The sequence below is a fragment of the Oncorhynchus kisutch genome, unplaced genomic scaffold (genome assembly GCF_002021735.2).
Source record: "Oncorhynchus kisutch isolate 150728-3 unplaced genomic scaffold, Okis_V2 scaffold606, whole genome shotgun sequence".
In the NCBI taxonomy this organism is placed as follows: Eukaryota; Metazoa; Chordata; class Actinopteri; order Salmoniformes; family Salmonidae; genus Oncorhynchus; species Oncorhynchus kisutch.
The window spans coordinates 121063-139120 of NW_022262551.1; the positions used below are offsets into that span (position 1 = coordinate 121063).

Here is an 18058-nt window from a genome sequence, read left to right on the forward strand (position 1 = left end):
GCGTCAGCTTCCTATTCAAAAAAGCCTTGGGGGAGGGACGGAAGGATGAAGCATCGCCCCACACAAATTGTAGACTTTCAGAGATTGGAAAAAATGTGTTGACTTGTATATTTAGCAATGAATTTACCCATAGGAACATCACTGAAAGACTTCCAATGACTCTATCGAACAGGGACAACCATGTCTAGTCGTGACCAAAAGTTGAGAATGACACAAATATAAATTTTCAAAGTCTGCTGCCTCAGTTTGTATGATGGTAATTTGCATATACTCCAGAATGTTATGAAGAGTGATCAGATGAATTGCAAATGATTGCAAAGTCCCTCTTTGCCATGCAAATGAACTGAATCCCCCAAAAACATTTCCGCTGCATTTCATCCCTGCCACAAAAGGACCAGCTGAGATCATATCAGTGATTCTCTCGTTAACACAGGTGTGAGTGTTGACGAGGACATGGCTGGAGATCACTCTGTCATGCTGATCGAGTTCGCATAACAGACTGGAAGCTTCAAAAGGAGGGTGGTGCTTGGAAACATTGTTCTTCCTCTGTCAACCATGGTAACCTGCAAGGAAACACGTGCCGTCATCATTGCACAGCACAAAAAGGGCTTCGGAGGCAAGGATATTGCTGCCAATACGATTGCAACTAAATCAAACATTTATCAGATCATCAAGAACTTCAAGGAGAGCAGTTCAATTGTTTTGAAGGCGGCTTCAGGTCGCCCAAGAAAGTCCAGCAAGCGCCAGGACCGTCTCCTAAAGTTGATTCAGCTGTGGGATCGGGGCACCACCAGTACAGAGCTTGTTCAGGAATGGCAGCAGGCAGGTGTTAGTGCATCTGCACGCACAGTGAGCAAAGACTTTTGGAGGATGGCCTGGTGTCAAGAAGGGCAGCAAAGAAGCCACTTCTCTCCAGGAAAAACATCAGGGACAGACTGATATTCTGCAAAAGGTACAGTGATTGGACTGCTGAGGACTGGGGTAAAGTCATTTTCTCTGATGAATCCCCTTTCCGATTGTTTGGGGCATCCGGAAAAAAGCTTGTCCGGAGAAGACAGGTGAGTGCTACCATCAGTCCTGTGTCATGCCAACAGTAAATCATCCTGAGACCATTCATGTGTAGGGTAGCTTCTCAGCCAAGGAAGTGGGCTCACTCACAATTTTGCCTAAGAACACAGTCATGAATAAAGAATGGTACTAACACATCCTCCGAGAGCAACTTCTCTCAACCATCCAGGAACAGTTTGGTGACGAACAATGCCTTTTCCAGCATGATGGAGCACCATGCCATAAGGCAAAAGTGATAACTAATTGGCTCGGGGAACAAAACATCGATATTTTGGTTCCATGGCCAGAAAACTCTCCAGACCTTTATCCCATTGAGAACTTGTGGTCCACCTTAAGAGGCGGGTGGACAAACAAAAAACCACAAATTCTGACAAACTCCAAACATTGATTATGCAAGAATGGGCTGCCATCAGTCAGGATGTGGCCCAGAAGTTAATTGACAGCATGCCAGGGCAGATTGCAGAGGTCCTAAAAAAGAAGGGTCAACACTGCAAATATTGACTCTTTGCATCAACTTAATGTAATTGTCAATAAAAGCCTTTGACACTTATGAAATGCTTGTAATTATACTTCAGTATCCATAGTACCATCTGACAAAAATATCTAAAGACACTGAAGCAGCAAACCTTGTGGAAATTAATATTTGTGTCATTCTCAAAACTTTTGGCCGTGACTGTACACCCACAAAAACATACAGTGCAAATCAGTATAACATGGAAATACCTCAGACATGACGAAAACAAGCCCAGATTCTCCTTTTAATGTACATAACTAATTACAACATCTCTTTAACGAACCTCATTAGTTACAACACCTCTTTATCATACCTCATTAATTACATCTCTTTAACGTACCTCATTAGTTACAACACCTCTTTATCATACCTCATTAATTACATCTCTTTAACGTACCTCATTAGTTACAACACCTCTTTATCATACCTCATTAATTACATCTCTTTAACGTACCTCATTAGTTACAACACCTCTTTATCATACCTCATTAATTACAACACCTCTAATACTGTAAGATATAAAACGCTAGACTGAGATATTACTTTCCTTTTTATTAATATTAGATCAACAAAAAAAAATCAGTTTTTATTTTTTAATACATTTGATTATTTTATTCTAAAAACACTGTTCATTATGGGGTGTTGTGTGTAGATTGAAGAGGAAAATTATTTCATACATTTTAGACTGGGTTGTAAAAAAAAATGGTGGGAAAAATCATGGGGTCTGAATACTTTCTGAGTGTCTCCTTATTTATTACATCACAGTGAAGTTGTCTATTTTTTTGGGCACTGGTGTTCATTAAATCAATCAATCATTGAGTCTAACAAAAATCGCACAAAAAAGGACATTTTCTACCACTCAATAATCTGAATGAAATAAATCTACTACAATGATTTATAGCATCAATACAATAAAAAGGTATGACAGAGTAGGAAGCAACTCTATGTCAACTCTTTGAATACATTAAAACACATGTTGAGGCACCTATCAGTTATCAACATCAAAAAGCATTTACATTTGAATTTATTCAGACTTTATCCACATGTTGTTATGTTACAGCCTTATTCTATAATGGATTAAAACAACAAAGAATCCCCATCAATCTACACATAATACCTAAGTATTCAGACATCCTGTTACCATTGATCATACTTTAGATGTTTCTACAACGTGATTAGAGTCCACCCACGTTGGTAAATTCAATTGATTGAACATGATTTGGAAAGGCACACACTTGTCTATATAAAGGTCCCACAGTTGTCAGTGCATGTCAGAGCAAAAAAATCAAGCCATGAGGTCAAAGGAATTGTCCGTAGAGCTCAGAGACAGGATTGTGTCGAGGCACAGATCTGGGGAAGGGTACCAAAACATTTCTGCAGCATTGAAGGTCCCCCAAGGACACAGTGGCCTCCATCATTATTAAATGGAGAAATTTGGAACCACTAAGACTCTTCCTAAAATGAGCAATCAGGGGACAAGGGCCTTGGTCAGGGAGGCGACAAAGAACCAGACGGTCACTCTGACAGAGCTCTAGAGTTCCTCTGTGGAGATGGGAGAACCTTCAAGAAGGACAACCATCTCTGCAGCACTCCACCGATCAGGCCTTTATGGTAGAGTGGCCAGACGGAAGCCACACCTAAGTAAAAGGCACACGACAGCCCGTTTAGAGTTTGCCAAAGGCACCTAAAGGACTCTCAGACCATGAGAAACAAGATTCTCTGGTCTGATGAAACCAAGAATGAACTCCTTGGCCTGAATGCCAAGTGTCACGTCTGGAGGAAACCTGGCACCATCCCTACGGTGAAGCATGGTTGTGGCAGCATCATGCTGTGGGGATGTTTTTCAGCAGAAGGGACTGGGAGACTGGTGATGGTCAAGGGAAAGATGAACGGAGCCAAGTACAGAGAAATCCTTGATGAAAACCTGCTCCAGAGCGTTCAGGTCCTCAGACTGGGGCGAAGGTTCACCTTCCAACAGGACAATTCTCTGAATGTCCTTTAGTGGCCCAGCAAGAGCCTGACTCGAACCCGATCGAACATCTCTGGAGAGACCTGAAAATAGCTGTGCAGCGACACTCCCCATCCAACCTGACAGAGCTTGAGAGGATCTGCAGAGAAGAATGGGAGAAACTCCTCAAATACAGGTGTGCCAAGCTGGAATTTATAAATATATGGTTAACCTTTATTTAACTAGGCAAGTCATACCCAAGAAGACTTGAGGTTGTAATCGCTGCCAAAAGGTGCTTCAACAAAGTACTGAGTAAAGGGGTCTGAATATTTACGTAAATGTTTTCATTTGTTGCTTTTTTATAAATTTGCAAACATTTCAGAAAAACTGTTTTTGCTTTGTCATTATGGGATATTGTGATGTCATTATGGGGTATTGTGATGTCATTATGGGGTATCGTGATGTCAATATGGGATATTGGGTCTAGATTGATGAGGAAAAAAAGCTATTTAATCCATTTTAGAATAAGGCTGTAACGTAACAAAATGATGGAAAAGTCAAGGGGTCTGAATACTTTCTGAAGGCTCTGAAAATAAAGAGTGCAAAAACATACATGTCCTACACAGCACTTCATCGCACTGCTCCCCCTTCATCACGATTCAGTTAATTTAGCGCAAAATGGCCTCTCAGACCGCACAACTCAGTAGTCAACTATCAACACAGAAAGTTAAGAATTACACATATTATTCAGAATCCCTCCTAAATTAAGAATCCCTCCTAGTCCTTAAAACCTATTGCACTTCACACATCACAGTCCTTAAAACATATAGCAATTTTCACCAGCGAATGGTTATGACATCACCAACTAATGGGCAGGGCTTAACATTCAGGCCTGCGAGCTGGCAACTTCTGCCGAGCTCACCGGGCCAATTAAAACCAGCTTTCACATGACCCATTTGGCCCAGTACATTTCCAAACTACAAAACAGAAAATAATGATTTATATTTGGATTTAATTCTTGACAATCTTCCTGACGTCTGACGATTCACACTTGTTATCAACTAGCATTTGGTTTCCAAGCTGAGGCAAAGCCTGAAATTCCATCTGGAGTAAGCCCCGTCACAGTATGGCCTAGATACTCGCGTCAGTTGCAAAGAAAAGCCATATCTCAGACTGGCCAATAAAAATAAAATATTAAGATGGGCAAAAGAACACAGACACTGGACAGAGGAACTCTGCCTAGAAGGCCGTTTCCAGCTACAATAGTCATGTCTACACTGTATTTCTGATCAATTTGATGTAATTTTAAAAAAGGTACAAAAAAAAGTGCTTTTCTTTAACACACACACACACACACACACACACACACACACACAAATAATTGTTTAAAAAAACAGATTTACATTCCAGATGATCTATGTGGTTTATTTATCAGCTGAATATCAACTGTCAGATGGTGAGAGCTCTCAACTCCTCAGCTGGGTGGAAAGAAGTGTGTTCTAATAAGCCCAGTCACTGGGCAACATTCCTAAATGCTGTGTTCTAATAAACCCAGTCACAGGGCAACATTCCTATATGCTGTGTTCTAATAAACCCAGTCACAGGGCAACATTCCTAAATTATGTGTTCACAAGATTTTACTATGCTAGTGGGAGTTTATTCATACCTTAAACAAGCAACAAGATCATATTTAGAGTCTGATCTAGCTAATGATTCACCCATTGGGGTAAACAATGCAGAGGATAAATCCCATGCTTCAGCCATGTAGCCACCATGCTGTGTCAGACAGGAGACCATGTAGTCACCATGCTGTATCAGACAGGAGACCATGTAGTCCCCATGTAGTCACCATGCTGTATCAGACAGGAAACCATGTAGTCACCATGCTGTATCAGACAGGGAACCATGTAGTCACCATGCTGTATAAGACAGGAGACCATGTAGTCACAATGCTGTATCAGACAGGAGACCATGTAGTCACCATGCTGTATCAGACAGGAGACCATGTAGTCACCATGTAGTCACCATGCTGCATCACACAGGAGACAATGTAGCCACCATGCTGTATCAGACATGAGACCATGTAGTCACCATGCTGTATCAGACAGGAGACCATGTAGTCACCATGCTGTATCAGACAGGAGACCATGTAGTCACCATGCTGTATCAGACAGGAGACCATGTAGTCACCATGTAGTTACCATGCTGCATCAGACAGGAGACCATGTAGTCACCATGCTGCATCAGACATGAGACCATGTAGTCACCATGCTGTATCAGACAGGAGGCCATGTAGTCCCCATGTAGCCACCATGCTGCATCAGACAGGAGACCATGTAGTCACCATGCTGTATCAGACAGGAGACCATGTAGTCACCATGCTGCATCAGACAGGAGACCATGTAGTCACCATGTAGTCACCATGCTGCATCAGACAGGAGACCATGTAGTCACCATGCTGCATCAGACAGGAGACCATGTAGTCACCATGCTGTATCACACAGGAGACCATGTAGTCACCATGCTGCATCAGACAGGAGACCATGTAGTCACCATGCTGCATCAGACAGGAGACCATGTAGTCACCATGTAGTTACCATGCTGCATCAGACAGGAGACCATGTAGTCACCATGTAGTCACCATGCTGCATCAGACAGGAGACCATGTAGTCACCATGCTGTATCAGACAGGAGACCATGTAGTCACCATGTAGTCACCATGCTGACACAGACAGGAGACCATGTAGTCACCATGCTGTATCAGACAGGAGACCATGTAGTCACCATGCTGCATCAGACAGGAGACCATGTAGTCACCATGTAGTTACGATGCTGCAGCAGACAGGAGACCATGTAGTCACCATGCTGCATCAGACAGGAGACCATGTAGTCACCATGTAGTTACCATGCTGAATCAGACAGGAGACCATGTAGTCACCATGTAGTCACCATGCTGCATCAGACAGGAGACCATGTAGTCACCATGCTGCATCAGACAGGAGACCATGTAGTCACCATGTAGTCACCATGCTGCAACAGACAGGAGACCATGTAGTCACCATGTAGTCACCATGCTGCAACAGACAGGAGACCATGTAGTCACCATGCTGTATCAGACAGGAGACCATGTAGTCACCATGCTGCATCAGACAGGAGACCATGTAGTCACCATGCTGTATCAGACAGGAGACCATGTAGTCACCATGTAGTCACCATGCTGCATCAGACAGGAGACCATGTAGTCACCATGTAGTCACCATGCTGTATCAGACAGGAGACCATGTAGTCACCATGCTGCATCAGACAGGAGACCATGTAGTCACCATGCTGCATCAGACAGGAGACCATGTAGTCCCCATGCTGCATCAGACAGGAGACCATGTAGTCACCATGCTGTATCAGACAGGAGACCATGTAGTCACCATGTAGTCACCATGCTGCATCAGATAGGAGACCATGTAGTCACCATGCTGCATCAGACAGAAGACCATGTAGTCACCATGTAGTCACCATGGTGTATCAGGCTACAGGTGATAATGCTTATTTTTAAAATAGCATACCGGCCTCTAATAAGCACCATTTACTATATAGGCCCTGAAGATATTACATTTCATCAATATGTTATTGGGCTAATTTATGACATTTTCTTTAAAGGTTAAGGCTATATGTCCTCACTGAGAGGGGTGGCTTTACTTTTGTTCTCCAAACAACCAGTGTAAATATCAGATTGTATAGTTGGCTATATAGAAATTAAAAAAGGGCCCAGACATGAAATCACCCATGATTCAAATTGTGTGTGCATAACTTGGCCCAGCCAGTCATTTTCTCATTCGGGACAGTAGTTTTCCACTTGGTACTGGAAAGGTGTGCCACTGACAAATGTACCTGAATGTCAAGCCCTGAATGGTTAGTGGTTTATGATTCTAACACTTTATAGGGGCAATACACATGCGTCTGTACAGAAACACACCCCCTACAGACTAACATATATAAAACAACATTATTGCACATATAATAGAAAGATGATCTCCTATGAAGTAGAGGATAACTAAGTACTGAACAGGAACAAGTAGTAATGTGGTAGTCATGACTACAACTATACGGACTAAAATAGTAATGTGGTAGTCATGACTACGACTATATGGACTAAAATAGTAATGTGGTAGTCATGACGACAACAACATGGACTAAAGCAGTAACCTGGTAACCATGACGACAACAACATGGACTAAAGTAGTAACGTGGCAGTCATGACGACAACAACATGGACTAAAGCAGTAACCTGGTAACCATGACGACAACAACATGGACTAAAGCAGTAACCTGGTAACCATGACGACAACAACATGGACTAAAGTAGTAACGTGGTAGTCATGACGACAACTATATGGACTAAAGCAGTAACGTGGTAGTCATGACGACAACTCCATGGACTAAAGTAGTAACTGTACGGCTTAGCATAACAACTCAACCACATACTAGATTTACTCACTTATTATGCTTGGTGTCCAGTGTACTATTGGTTCTTATTGTTATTGCTCCTCTCTGATGAGATAAACAACAAAATAACCATCAGAACAATGCCACACTCTATCCTCTCCTCCTCCACCACCACACTGACTCATCTTCTCCTCTCCTTCTCTCTCTCCTTCTACTTTCTTCTCTCCTCCTCTCTCTCTCTCTTCTCCTAACTCCCTCTCCTCTCTTCTCTTCTCTTCTCCTCTCCTCTCCTCTAAAGCTGTAGTTCTTCAAGTAATAGCGGCTGGGCCATCTCGCTCTGCCTGCTGGGTAGTTGTCGGAGCGTCATCTGTTTGACGATAACCACCAGGAACCCTGTCACCATGACAACCCCCAGGACCACGCCCAGGGCGGTGGCGAAGGAAGGCTGGTATCTGCCCTCCAGCGGGGTGGAGTGTGTGGGGGGGGAGGGCTCGGAGAGGAGGTCCATAACCCGGGCTAGAGAACCATTGTTGGGGCGGGGCCGGACAGACAGGATGTGACACATGAGGGGGTAGAGGTCAACGGAACGCATGGAACTCTTCACGTAGTCCTGACGGAAGGCGGGGCCACGCGCCACCAAGACAGGATGCATGCTGGGTAGGGTGTTGTCGTAGCCGTGGTTACCCACTGTGAAACAGAGAGAGAACAGCATTAAATAGGATTAAAACATGTAGAACACGTTTACTGTTAATTAGCTGTCATTGTGGACTGAATCCTAATATTGGTAACTCTAAATGTTTAACGGACAGCCTAAAGATCTGGATTTGTGAAAGTCTGAGAGTTACAATAATACTGCATATTTCAAAATTGGAATTTAGTTGATCTAGTATTTCCTTACACATGTGTGGTCCTGTGGTTCTGTTCTGGGTGATGGTCCAGCCCTCCTTGGCCTCGATAATTATGGGCATGATCCTGTTGTTGTGACGGTAGTGGAGACGCTCGGGGATCTGCTCCCTCCTATACACCACCATGTTGGGATTGGCCTCAACCAGCGCACTGTACACCTCCTCTAACTTACCTACAGGACAGGTGAGACAGTTACTATACACCTCCTCTAATGTACCTACAGGAAATGTGGGACAGTCCCTTCTCTAGGCAGCATCCCCAGGATTTTACCGTCTCTAGGTAGCATCCCCAGGATCTTACCTCCTCTAGGTAGCATCCCCAGGATGTTACCTCCTCTAGGTAGCATCCCCAGGATCTTACCGTCTCTAGGTAGTACCTCCTCTAGGCAGCATCCCCAGGATCTTACCTCCTCTAGGCAGCATCCCCAGGATCTTACCGTCTCTAGGCAGCATCCCCAGGATCTTACCGTCTCTAGGCAGCATCCCCAGGATCTTACCGTCTCTAGGCAGCATCCCCAGGATCTTACCGTCTCTAGGCAGCATCCCCAGGATCTTACCGTCTCTAGGCAGCATCCCCAGGATCTTACCGTCTCTAGGCAGCATCCCCAGGATCTTACCGTCTCTAGGTAGCATCCCCAGGATCGTACCTCCTCTAGGTAGCATCCCCAGGATCGTACCTCCTCTAGGTAGTACCTCCTCTAGGCAGCATCCCCAGGATCTTACCGTCTCTAGGTAGCATCACCAGGATCTTACAGTCTCTAGGTAATACCCCCTCTAGGCAGCATCCCCAGGATCTTACCTCCTCTAGGCAGCATCCCCAGGATCTTACCTCCTCTAGGCAGCATCCCCAGGATCTTACCTCCTCTAGGCAGCATCCCCAGGATCTTACCTCCTCTAGGCAGCATCCCCAGGATCTTACCTCCTCTAGGCAGCATCCCCAGGATCTTACCTCCTCTAGGCAGCATCCCCAGGATCTTACCTCCTCTAGGCAGCATCCCCAGGATCTTACCTCCTCTAGGCAGCATCCCCAGGATCTTACCTCCTCTAGGCAGCATCCCCAGGATCTTACCGTCTCTAGGCAGTATCCCCACCACAGGACTCTTGTCCACCCAGGTGTAGAGGTCTCTGTCCAGGTATTGGTCCAGCTCAATCACCTTGTCTTTGGAGAGCTGGGTCATGCCATGATCACTGGTCACAATCAGGTTCACACTTTCGTACAGACCTAGGAATGCAGTCAAAACACAACTAATTACATTTAAATTGACCAATAATTAAATATTTATTTTGTGAATTGATCAATTACATGCGTTTCTTGCTAAATTGATTAAAGCACAAGGTAATCTTTCTAAATTGGGTCGTGCATCATCAGCTCCTCTTGTCGTGTCAGTCATTGCAGACCTTAGAGAGTTATGTATAGCTGGTCAGAAATGTCCAGATTAACTATCCCAGTCAGCTCATGTTTTTTAGCCCATAGATTTTGTAGTAATGTTCGAGTGTCTCAAATATCACGAGTACACATAAAACATGGCAAAATACATAGAATTGCATGAAAATATGCTTTAAAACTGCAAAATGTTCTCTGTACCCCATGACAAAATGTTCTCTGTACCCCATGACAAAATGTTCTCTGTACCCCCATGACAAAATGTTCTCTGTACCCCATGACAAAATGTTCTCTGTACCCCCATGACAAACTGTTCTCTGTACCCCCATGACAAACTGTTCTCTGTACCCCCATGACAAACTGTTCTCTGTACCCCCATGACAAACTGTTCTGTACCCCCATGACAAACTATTCTCTGTACCCCCATGACAAACTATTCTCTGTACCCCCATGACAAACTGTTCTCTGTACCCCCATGACAAAATGTGCTCTGTACCCCCATGACAAACTGTTCTCTGTACCCCCATGACAAACTGTTCTCTGTACCCCCATGACAAACTGTTCTCTGTACCCCCATGACAAACTGTTCTCTGTACCCCATGACAAACTGTTCTCTGTACCCCCATGACAAACTGTTCTCTGTACCCCCATGACAAACTGTTCTCTGTACCCCCATGACAAACTGTTCTCTGTACCCCCATGACAAACTGTTCTCTGTACCCCCATGACAAACTGTTCTCTGTACCCCCATGACAAACTGTTCTCTGTACCCCATGACAAAATGTTCTCTGTACCCCCATGACAAAATGTTCTCTGTACCCCATGACAAAATGTGTAGAATAGCAGGAAATAAGATGTAAACCTGCAACATGTTCTCTCTGCCAACAAGAGGGGGGTGAACAGTTTAATACTGGAAGGGGGGTGAACAGTTTAATACTGGAAGGGGGGTGAACAGTTTAATACTGGAAGGGGGGGGTGAACAGTTTAATACTGGAAGGGGGGGGTGAACAGTTTAATGCTGGAAGGGGGGGGTGAACAGTTTAATGCTGGAAGGGGGAGGGTGAACAGTTTAATACTGGAAGGGGGGGTGAACATTTTAATGCTGGAAGGGGGGGTGAACAGTTTAATACTGGAAGGGGGGGTGAACAGTTTAATACTGGAAGGGGGGGTGAACAGTTTAATGCTGGAAGGGGGGGTGAACAGTTTAATGCTGGAAGGGGGGGTGAACAGTTTAATGCTGGAAGGGGGGGTGAACAGTTTAATGCTGGAAGGGGGGGTGAACAGTTTAATGCTGGAAGGGGGGGTGAACAGTTTAATGCTGGAAGGGGGGGTGAACAGTTTAATGCTGGAAGGGGGGGTGAACAGTTTAATGCTGGAAGGGGGGGTGAACAGTTTAATACTGGAAGGGGGGGTGAACAGTTTAATGCTGGAAGGGGGGGTGAACAGTTTAATACTGGAAGGGGGTGAACAGTTTAATACTGGAAGGGGGGTGAACAGTTTAATACTGGAAGGGGGGGGGGGGGGTGAACAGTTGTCACAGTGCTTGTGCCTATACAAATAGACATTGCAGGGGGGAACATTATGATCTAGATAAGGGGTTGCTAATGTATAATGTACATAGGCAGCAGGTACAGACCCATCTTGCGCAGCTCATTGCGGAGGAAGCCCAGCTTGTCGTCGATATCAGCAATGACCGCGTCCATTAGAGGGTTCTCTGGGCCCAGATTGTGACCGCTCTCGTCAGGCTCCTCCCAGTATAACACGCCAAAGTCCACACCCCCCTGCACAGACCGAACCCCCTCCCCTGGCCTCTCCCCCATCAGCCAGGCTACCATCGTCTCCACGCGCCTCTCGAAGCTCAGCGATGCGTTGTACGGAAGGTAGCGTGACGGGTACGCCCCCCCGATCTCCACGTCCGACCCCGGCCACATCACCCCGCCGCTCCGCCCACCCTGCTTCTGATTGGTCACCCACAGAGGCTCTGCCCCAGCCCACCAGCGTGGCTCGTAGGCGCTATGCGTCTCCATGGAGAAGGAGGCGTTAAGGTCTGGGTCGTACATCTCGTTACCCACGATGCCATGCGTCTCGGCATGCAGCCCGGTGACCAGGGTGTAGTGGTCAGGGAAGGTTTTAGTGATGTAGGTGTTCTCAACCTGCTCAACTATTGACCCTTCCTCCATCAGGGCATGGAAGTTAGGGGTGGGGACACGGTCCACGTAGTCCCAGCGGAACCCATCGAAGGACAGCAGCAGTAGCTTGGGGCGAGCCCCTCTGGTGGCCTGGTGGTGAGGATGGAGTGGGTGTCCTGGGGTATAGAGAGAGGAGAGGATAATGTTAGAATGACAACAGGCAACATAAAGCCTGCAACAAGAGGGACCAACACTGCTAGTAAAGGGGTAGGCAATGTATATCTCTTGCATTTTCCCTTGCTCCCTGGTCCTTGACCCTACTTCATGCACCCTGCCCCATGCTCCCTGGTCCTTGACCCTCACCCATGCTCCCTACCCCATGCTCCCTGGTCCTTGACCCTACTCCATGCTCCCTGGTCCTTGACCCTACTCCATGCTCCCTGCCCCATGCTCCCTGGTCCTTGACCCTACTCCATGCTCCCTGCCCCATCCTCCCTGGTCCTTGATCCTACCCCATCCTCCCTGGTCCTTGACCCTACTCCATGCTCCCTGCCCCATCTTCCCTGCCCCATGCTCCCTGCCCCATGACCCTACCCCATCCTCCCTGCCCCATGCTCCCTACTCCATGCTCCCTGCCCCATGCTCCCGGGGCCTTGACCCTACCCCATGCTCCCTACTCCCTGACCTCGGGTCCTTGACCCTACTCCATGCTCCCTGACCCTGGGTCCTTGACCCTACTCCATGCTCCCTGACCCTACCTTGGTGTCCATGGTGGTCCATCTGTAGGGAGGCCAGAGGCAGGGTCAGGGTTAAGGTCAGAAGCCATCCCAGATAGCAGCTTCCTCCTCTTCGTGAGCTGCAACCCAGCATTACGCTCCACAACATCATACCACCCTGTAATACAAACTGCAGTACAGTGTTATTGTGAATATAGGCAGTGTGAAATATAGTGCAATTTTGAATATAGACAGTGTTGAATACAGTGTTGAATACAGTGTTGTGGTTAATATAGACAGTGTTGAATACAGTGTTGTGGTGAACATAGACAGTGTTGAATACAGTGTTGTGGTGAATATGGACAGTGTTGAAGACAGTGTTGTGGTGAATATAGACAGTGTTGAAGACAGTGTTGAATACAGTGTTGTGGTTAATATAGACAGTGTTGAATACAGTGTTGTGGTGAATATGGACAGTGTTGAATACAGTGTTGTGGTGAATATAGACCGTGTTGAATACAGTGTTGTGGTTAATATAGACAGTGTTGAATACAGTGTTGAATACAGTGTTGTGGTGAATATGGACAGTGTTGAAGACAGTGTTGAATACAGTGTTGTGGTTAATATAGACAGTGTTGAAGACAGTGTTGAATACAGTGTTGTGGTTAATATAGACAGTGTTGAATACAGTGTTGTGGTTAATATAGACAGTGTTGAAGACAGTGTTGAATACAGTGTTGTGGTTAATATAGACAGTGTTGAATACAGTGTTGTGGTTAATATAGACAGTGTTGAATACAGTGTTGTGGTTAATATAGACAGTGTTGAATACAGTGTTGAATACAGTGTTGTGGTTAATATAGACAGTGTTGAATACAGTGTTGTGGTTAATATAGACAGTGTTGAATACAGTGTTGTGGTTAATATAGACAGTGTTGAATACAGTGTTGTGGTTAATATAGACAGTGTTGTGGTTAACATAGACAGTGTTGAATACAGTGTTGAATACAGTGCTGTGGTTAACATAGACAGTGTTGAATACAGTGTTGTGGTTAATATAGACAGTGTTGTGGTTAATATAGACAGTGTTGTGGTTAATATAGACAGTGTTGAATACAGTGTTGAATACAGTGTTGTGGTTAACATAGACAGTGTTGAATACAGTGTTGTGGTTAACATAGACAGTGTTGAATACAGTGTTGTGGTTAACATAGACCGTGTTGAATACAGTGTTGAATACAGTGTTGTGGTTAATATAGACAGTGTTGTGGTTAATATAGACAGTGTTGTGGTTAATATAGACAGTGTTGAATACAGTGTTGAATACAGTGTTGTGGTTAACATAGACAGTGTTGAATACAGTGTTGTGGTTAACATAGACAGTGTTGAATACAGTGTTGTGGTGAATATAGACCGTGTTGAATACAGTGTTGAATACAGTGTTGTGGTTAACATAGACAGTGTTGAATACAGTGTTGTGGTTAACATAGACAGTGTTGAATACAGTGTTGTGGTGAATATAGACAGTGTTGAATACAGTGTTGTGGTGAATATAGACAGTGTTGTGGTTAACATAGACAGTGTTGAATACAGTGTTGTGGTGAATATAGACAGTGTTGAATACAGTGTTGAGGTGGATATAGACAGTGTTGAATACAGTGTTGTGGTGAATATAGACAGTGTTGAGGTGGATATAGACAGTGTTGTGGTGAATATGGACAGTGTTGTGGTTAATATAGACAGTGTTGTGGTGAATATGGACAGTGTTGAATACAGTGTTGTGGTTAATATAGACAGTGTTGAATACAGTGTTGAATACAGTGTTGAATACAATGTTGTGGTGAATATGGACAGTGTTGAATACAGTGTTGAGGTTAATATAGACAGTGTTGAATACAGTGCTGTGGTTAATATAGACAGTGTTGAATACAGTGTTGTGGTGGATATAGACAGTGTTGTGGTTAATATAGACAGTGTTGAATACAGTGTTGTGGTTAACATAGTGTTGAATACAGTGTTGTGGTGGATATAGACAGTGTTGTGGTGGACATAGACAGTGTTGAATACAGTGTTGTGGTTAACATAGACAGTGTTGAAAACAGTGTTGAATACAGTGTTGTGGTGAATATAGGCAGTGTTGAATACAGTGTTGTGGTGAATATAGGCAGTGTTGAATACAGTGTTGAATACAGTGTTGTGGTGGATATGGACAGTGTTGAATACAGTGTTGTGGTGAATATAGACAGTGTTGTGGTTAATATAGACAGTGTTGAATACAGTGTTGTGGTGAATATAGGCAGTGTTGAATACAGTGTTGTGGTGAATATAGGAAGTGTTGAATACAGTGTTGAATACAGTGTTGTGGTTAATATAGACAGTGTTGTGGTTAATATAGACAGTGTTGTGGTTAATATAGACAGTGTTGTGGTTAATATAGACAGTGTTGTGGTTAACATAGACAGTGTTGAATACAGTGTTGAATACAGTGCTGTGGTTAACATAGACAGTGTTGAATACAGTGTTGTGGTTAACATAGACAGTGTTGAATACAGTGTTGTGGGGAATATAGACAGTGTTGAATACAGTGTTGTGGTGAATATAGACAGTGTTGAATACAGTGCTGTGGTTAATATAGACAGTGTTGAATACAGTGCTGTGGTTAATATAGACAGTGTTGAGGTGGATATAGACAGTGTTGAATACAGTGTTGTGGTTAATATAGACAGTGTTGTGGTTAATATAGACAGTGTTGTGGTTAACATAGACAGTGTTGAATACAGTGTTGAAAACAGTGCTGTGGTTAACATAGACAGTGTTGAATACAGTGTTGTGGTTAACATAGACAGTGTTGAATACAGTGTTGTGGTTAATATAGGCAGTGTTGAATACAGTGTTGAATACAGTGTTGTGGTTAATATAGGCAGTGTTGAATACAGTGTTGTGGTGAATATAGGCAGTGTTGAATACAGTGTTGTGGTGAATATAGGCAGTGTTGAATACAGTGTTGTGGTTAATATAGGCAGTGTTGAATACAGTGTTGTGGTGAATATAGGCAGTGTTGAATACAGTGTTGTGGTGAATATAGGCAGTGTTGAATACAGTGTTGTGGTGAATATAGGCAGTGTTGAATACAGTGTTGTGGTGAATATAGGCAGTGTTGAGGTGGATATAGACAGTGTTGAATACAGTGTTGTGGTGAATATAGGCAGTGTTGAATACAGTGCTGTGGTTAATATAGACAGTGTTGAATACAGTGCTGTGGTTAATATAGACTGTGTTTAATACAGTGTTGTGGTTAATATAGACAGTGTTGAATACAGTGTTGTGGTTGATATAGACAGTGTTGAATACAGTGTTGAATACAGTGCTGTGGTTAATATAGACAGTGTTGAGTGTCCAGTAGTGTGTCTACGTGCACTTCGCTATGTATCCTCCTTGGCTTGTTTACAAACACGTTGGTGACTTGCTACAGTAGCCTGGCCTATCTGCTTGGAGAAGAGACGGCTACTAGTCCTGTGTTACTGCTACAGTGTACAGTAGAATGATGTTGCACAACGTGTTTATTACTGCACTCTTATTCAAAATTTACAAACAATGACAATCCATATGAAACGAGTGCTAAAGCAAACCCACTCACAGCTGCACCGCAGACATCAGATTGCAACGAGTAAAACGACAGACAGTAGGACTGTTATGATGTAGCTACCTATGAGTTACCCGGAGGGTTACTGGGCACAAACTGCATCTAAATGACAGCGGTCACCTCGACCGACCTCCCAATAATGCAACAGTCGGGAATGTAACCAATATACCGCTAGCAGTAGCTCGGTAGTTACCTACTGCAAAATGGTATTATTATGGTATTCATAATCAGCTGTTAGCTACTATCCCCGAAGTGACTGCTGCCCAACAGTCACCCATAACACGGTCAAAGGGAGACGTTCATAATAATGTATAATGGTCGAGATGAAGATTCAAAATGATTAAACGTCGTTTTAGAGTGCGGATATTTATAAAGACTAAAAAGACGAACTAAAGTCAAACGTACCTTCTTATCTGCTCTGTGCAAGATCTCTCTGCTATTTCTGCAACACGCACAAATAAACAGTGTTGGCTACAAGGAAGTCCCGCCCATATACAGCAGTCTCCAATTGCAAAGCGCAAATGTTATTCTATTCAAGAGACTGAATACTGGCTTATTTAATTAAATGTTAGCGTAATATAAGTTATCGACGTGCATCAACTATAAAAGCTATGCTGCAAGTGCTAAATGGACAGTTGCTGTATAGTCTGAAAACACTGAGTAAAAAAGCACCTGTCTGAATGACGTAATGGAGCTCTGTATTCATTACCCAGACACACTGTCGTCTACTAAAGACACCCTCCCGACGGTACCGAGCCCTACCGCAGGGTTTCTCAAACTCGGTTCCTGCCCCCACCCCAAAATAACCAAAGCTTGATCACTACAATTGATCTGTGTAGTGCTAGCACCCCCCCACCCCCCCCCCAAAAAAAACGTGCACCGGGAGATGGGGGGCAGGACCCGAGTTTGCGAAACCCTGATCTACTGAATAGACCAGAGACACTGTAACCAACTGGTTCCCAAACTGTGGGGTGCGCCCCGTGGTTGTCACGCAGGGTCAGCTGGAGGGGCGCGGGGGTAATGTCCAGATCAACTATCCCAAGTCAGCTCACGTTTTTTATTCCATAGATATTGTGGTAGTTTTCGAGTCTCTCAAATATCACATGAATACACAATAGACATGGAAAAAGTTATAGAATTGCAAGAGAATGTGCTTTAAAACCAGAGGTGGAAAAAGTACCCAATTGTCATACTTGAGGAAAAGTAATGATACCTTAATAGAAAATGACTCAGGTAAAAGTCACCCAGTAAAATACTACTTGAGGAAAAGTCTAAAAGTATTTGGTTTTACATATACTTATGCATCAAATG

At 44.1% G+C, this 18058-nt stretch overlaps 1 protein-coding gene across 5 annotated transcripts; it reads right to left on the bottom strand.

Moving 5' to 3' along the window:
* Positions 1–1812: 1812 nt before the first annotated feature.
* Positions 1813–17344, bottom strand: enpp5 (ectonucleotide pyrophosphatase/phosphodiesterase 5). 5 transcript variants are annotated; one of them, XR_004207179.1, is made up of 7 exons: positions 17153–17344; positions 13147–13294; positions 11896–12564; positions 9945–10097; positions 8869–9048; positions 2084–8657; positions 1813–2053 (listed from the first exon to the last, which is right to left on the bottom strand). XR_004207179.1 is itself a non-coding variant. In XM_031815766.1 (6 exons), exons 2-6 carry the CDS (start codon positions 13274–13276, stop codon positions 8263–8265), a joined length of 1527 nt encoding a protein of 508 aa, XP_031671626.1. In that variant the 5' UTR covers positions 13277–13282; positions 17153–17344; the 3' UTR covers positions 1813–8262. The 5 variants fall into 5 exon arrangements, 2 of the variants coding, with proteins under 2 accessions (XP_031671626.1, XP_020331146.2); XR_004207181.1 differs by having other exon boundaries at positions 1813–2009; positions 2067–8657; XR_004207180.1 differs by having other exon boundaries at positions 1813–2036; positions 2067–8657.
* Positions 17345–18058: the final 714 nt, after the last annotated feature.

What these genes read in the sequence shown, in the direction of transcription:
- enpp5 (XM_031815766.1), bottom strand. Translation starts at nt 13,276, where the DNA reads ATGATGTTGTGGAGCGTAATGCTGGGTTGCAGCTCACGAAGAGGAGGA. An exon ending in GGACCACCATGGACACCAAG is followed by an intron (nt 12,565 to 13,146) that starts GTAGGGTCAGGG and finishes TCTATACCCCAG; the next exon opens with GACACCCACTCCATCCTCAC. An exon ending in AACCACAGGACCACACATGT is followed by an intron (nt 8,658 to 8,868) that starts GTAAGGAAATAC and finishes TCTGTTTCACAG; the next exon opens with TGGGTAACCACGGCTACGAC.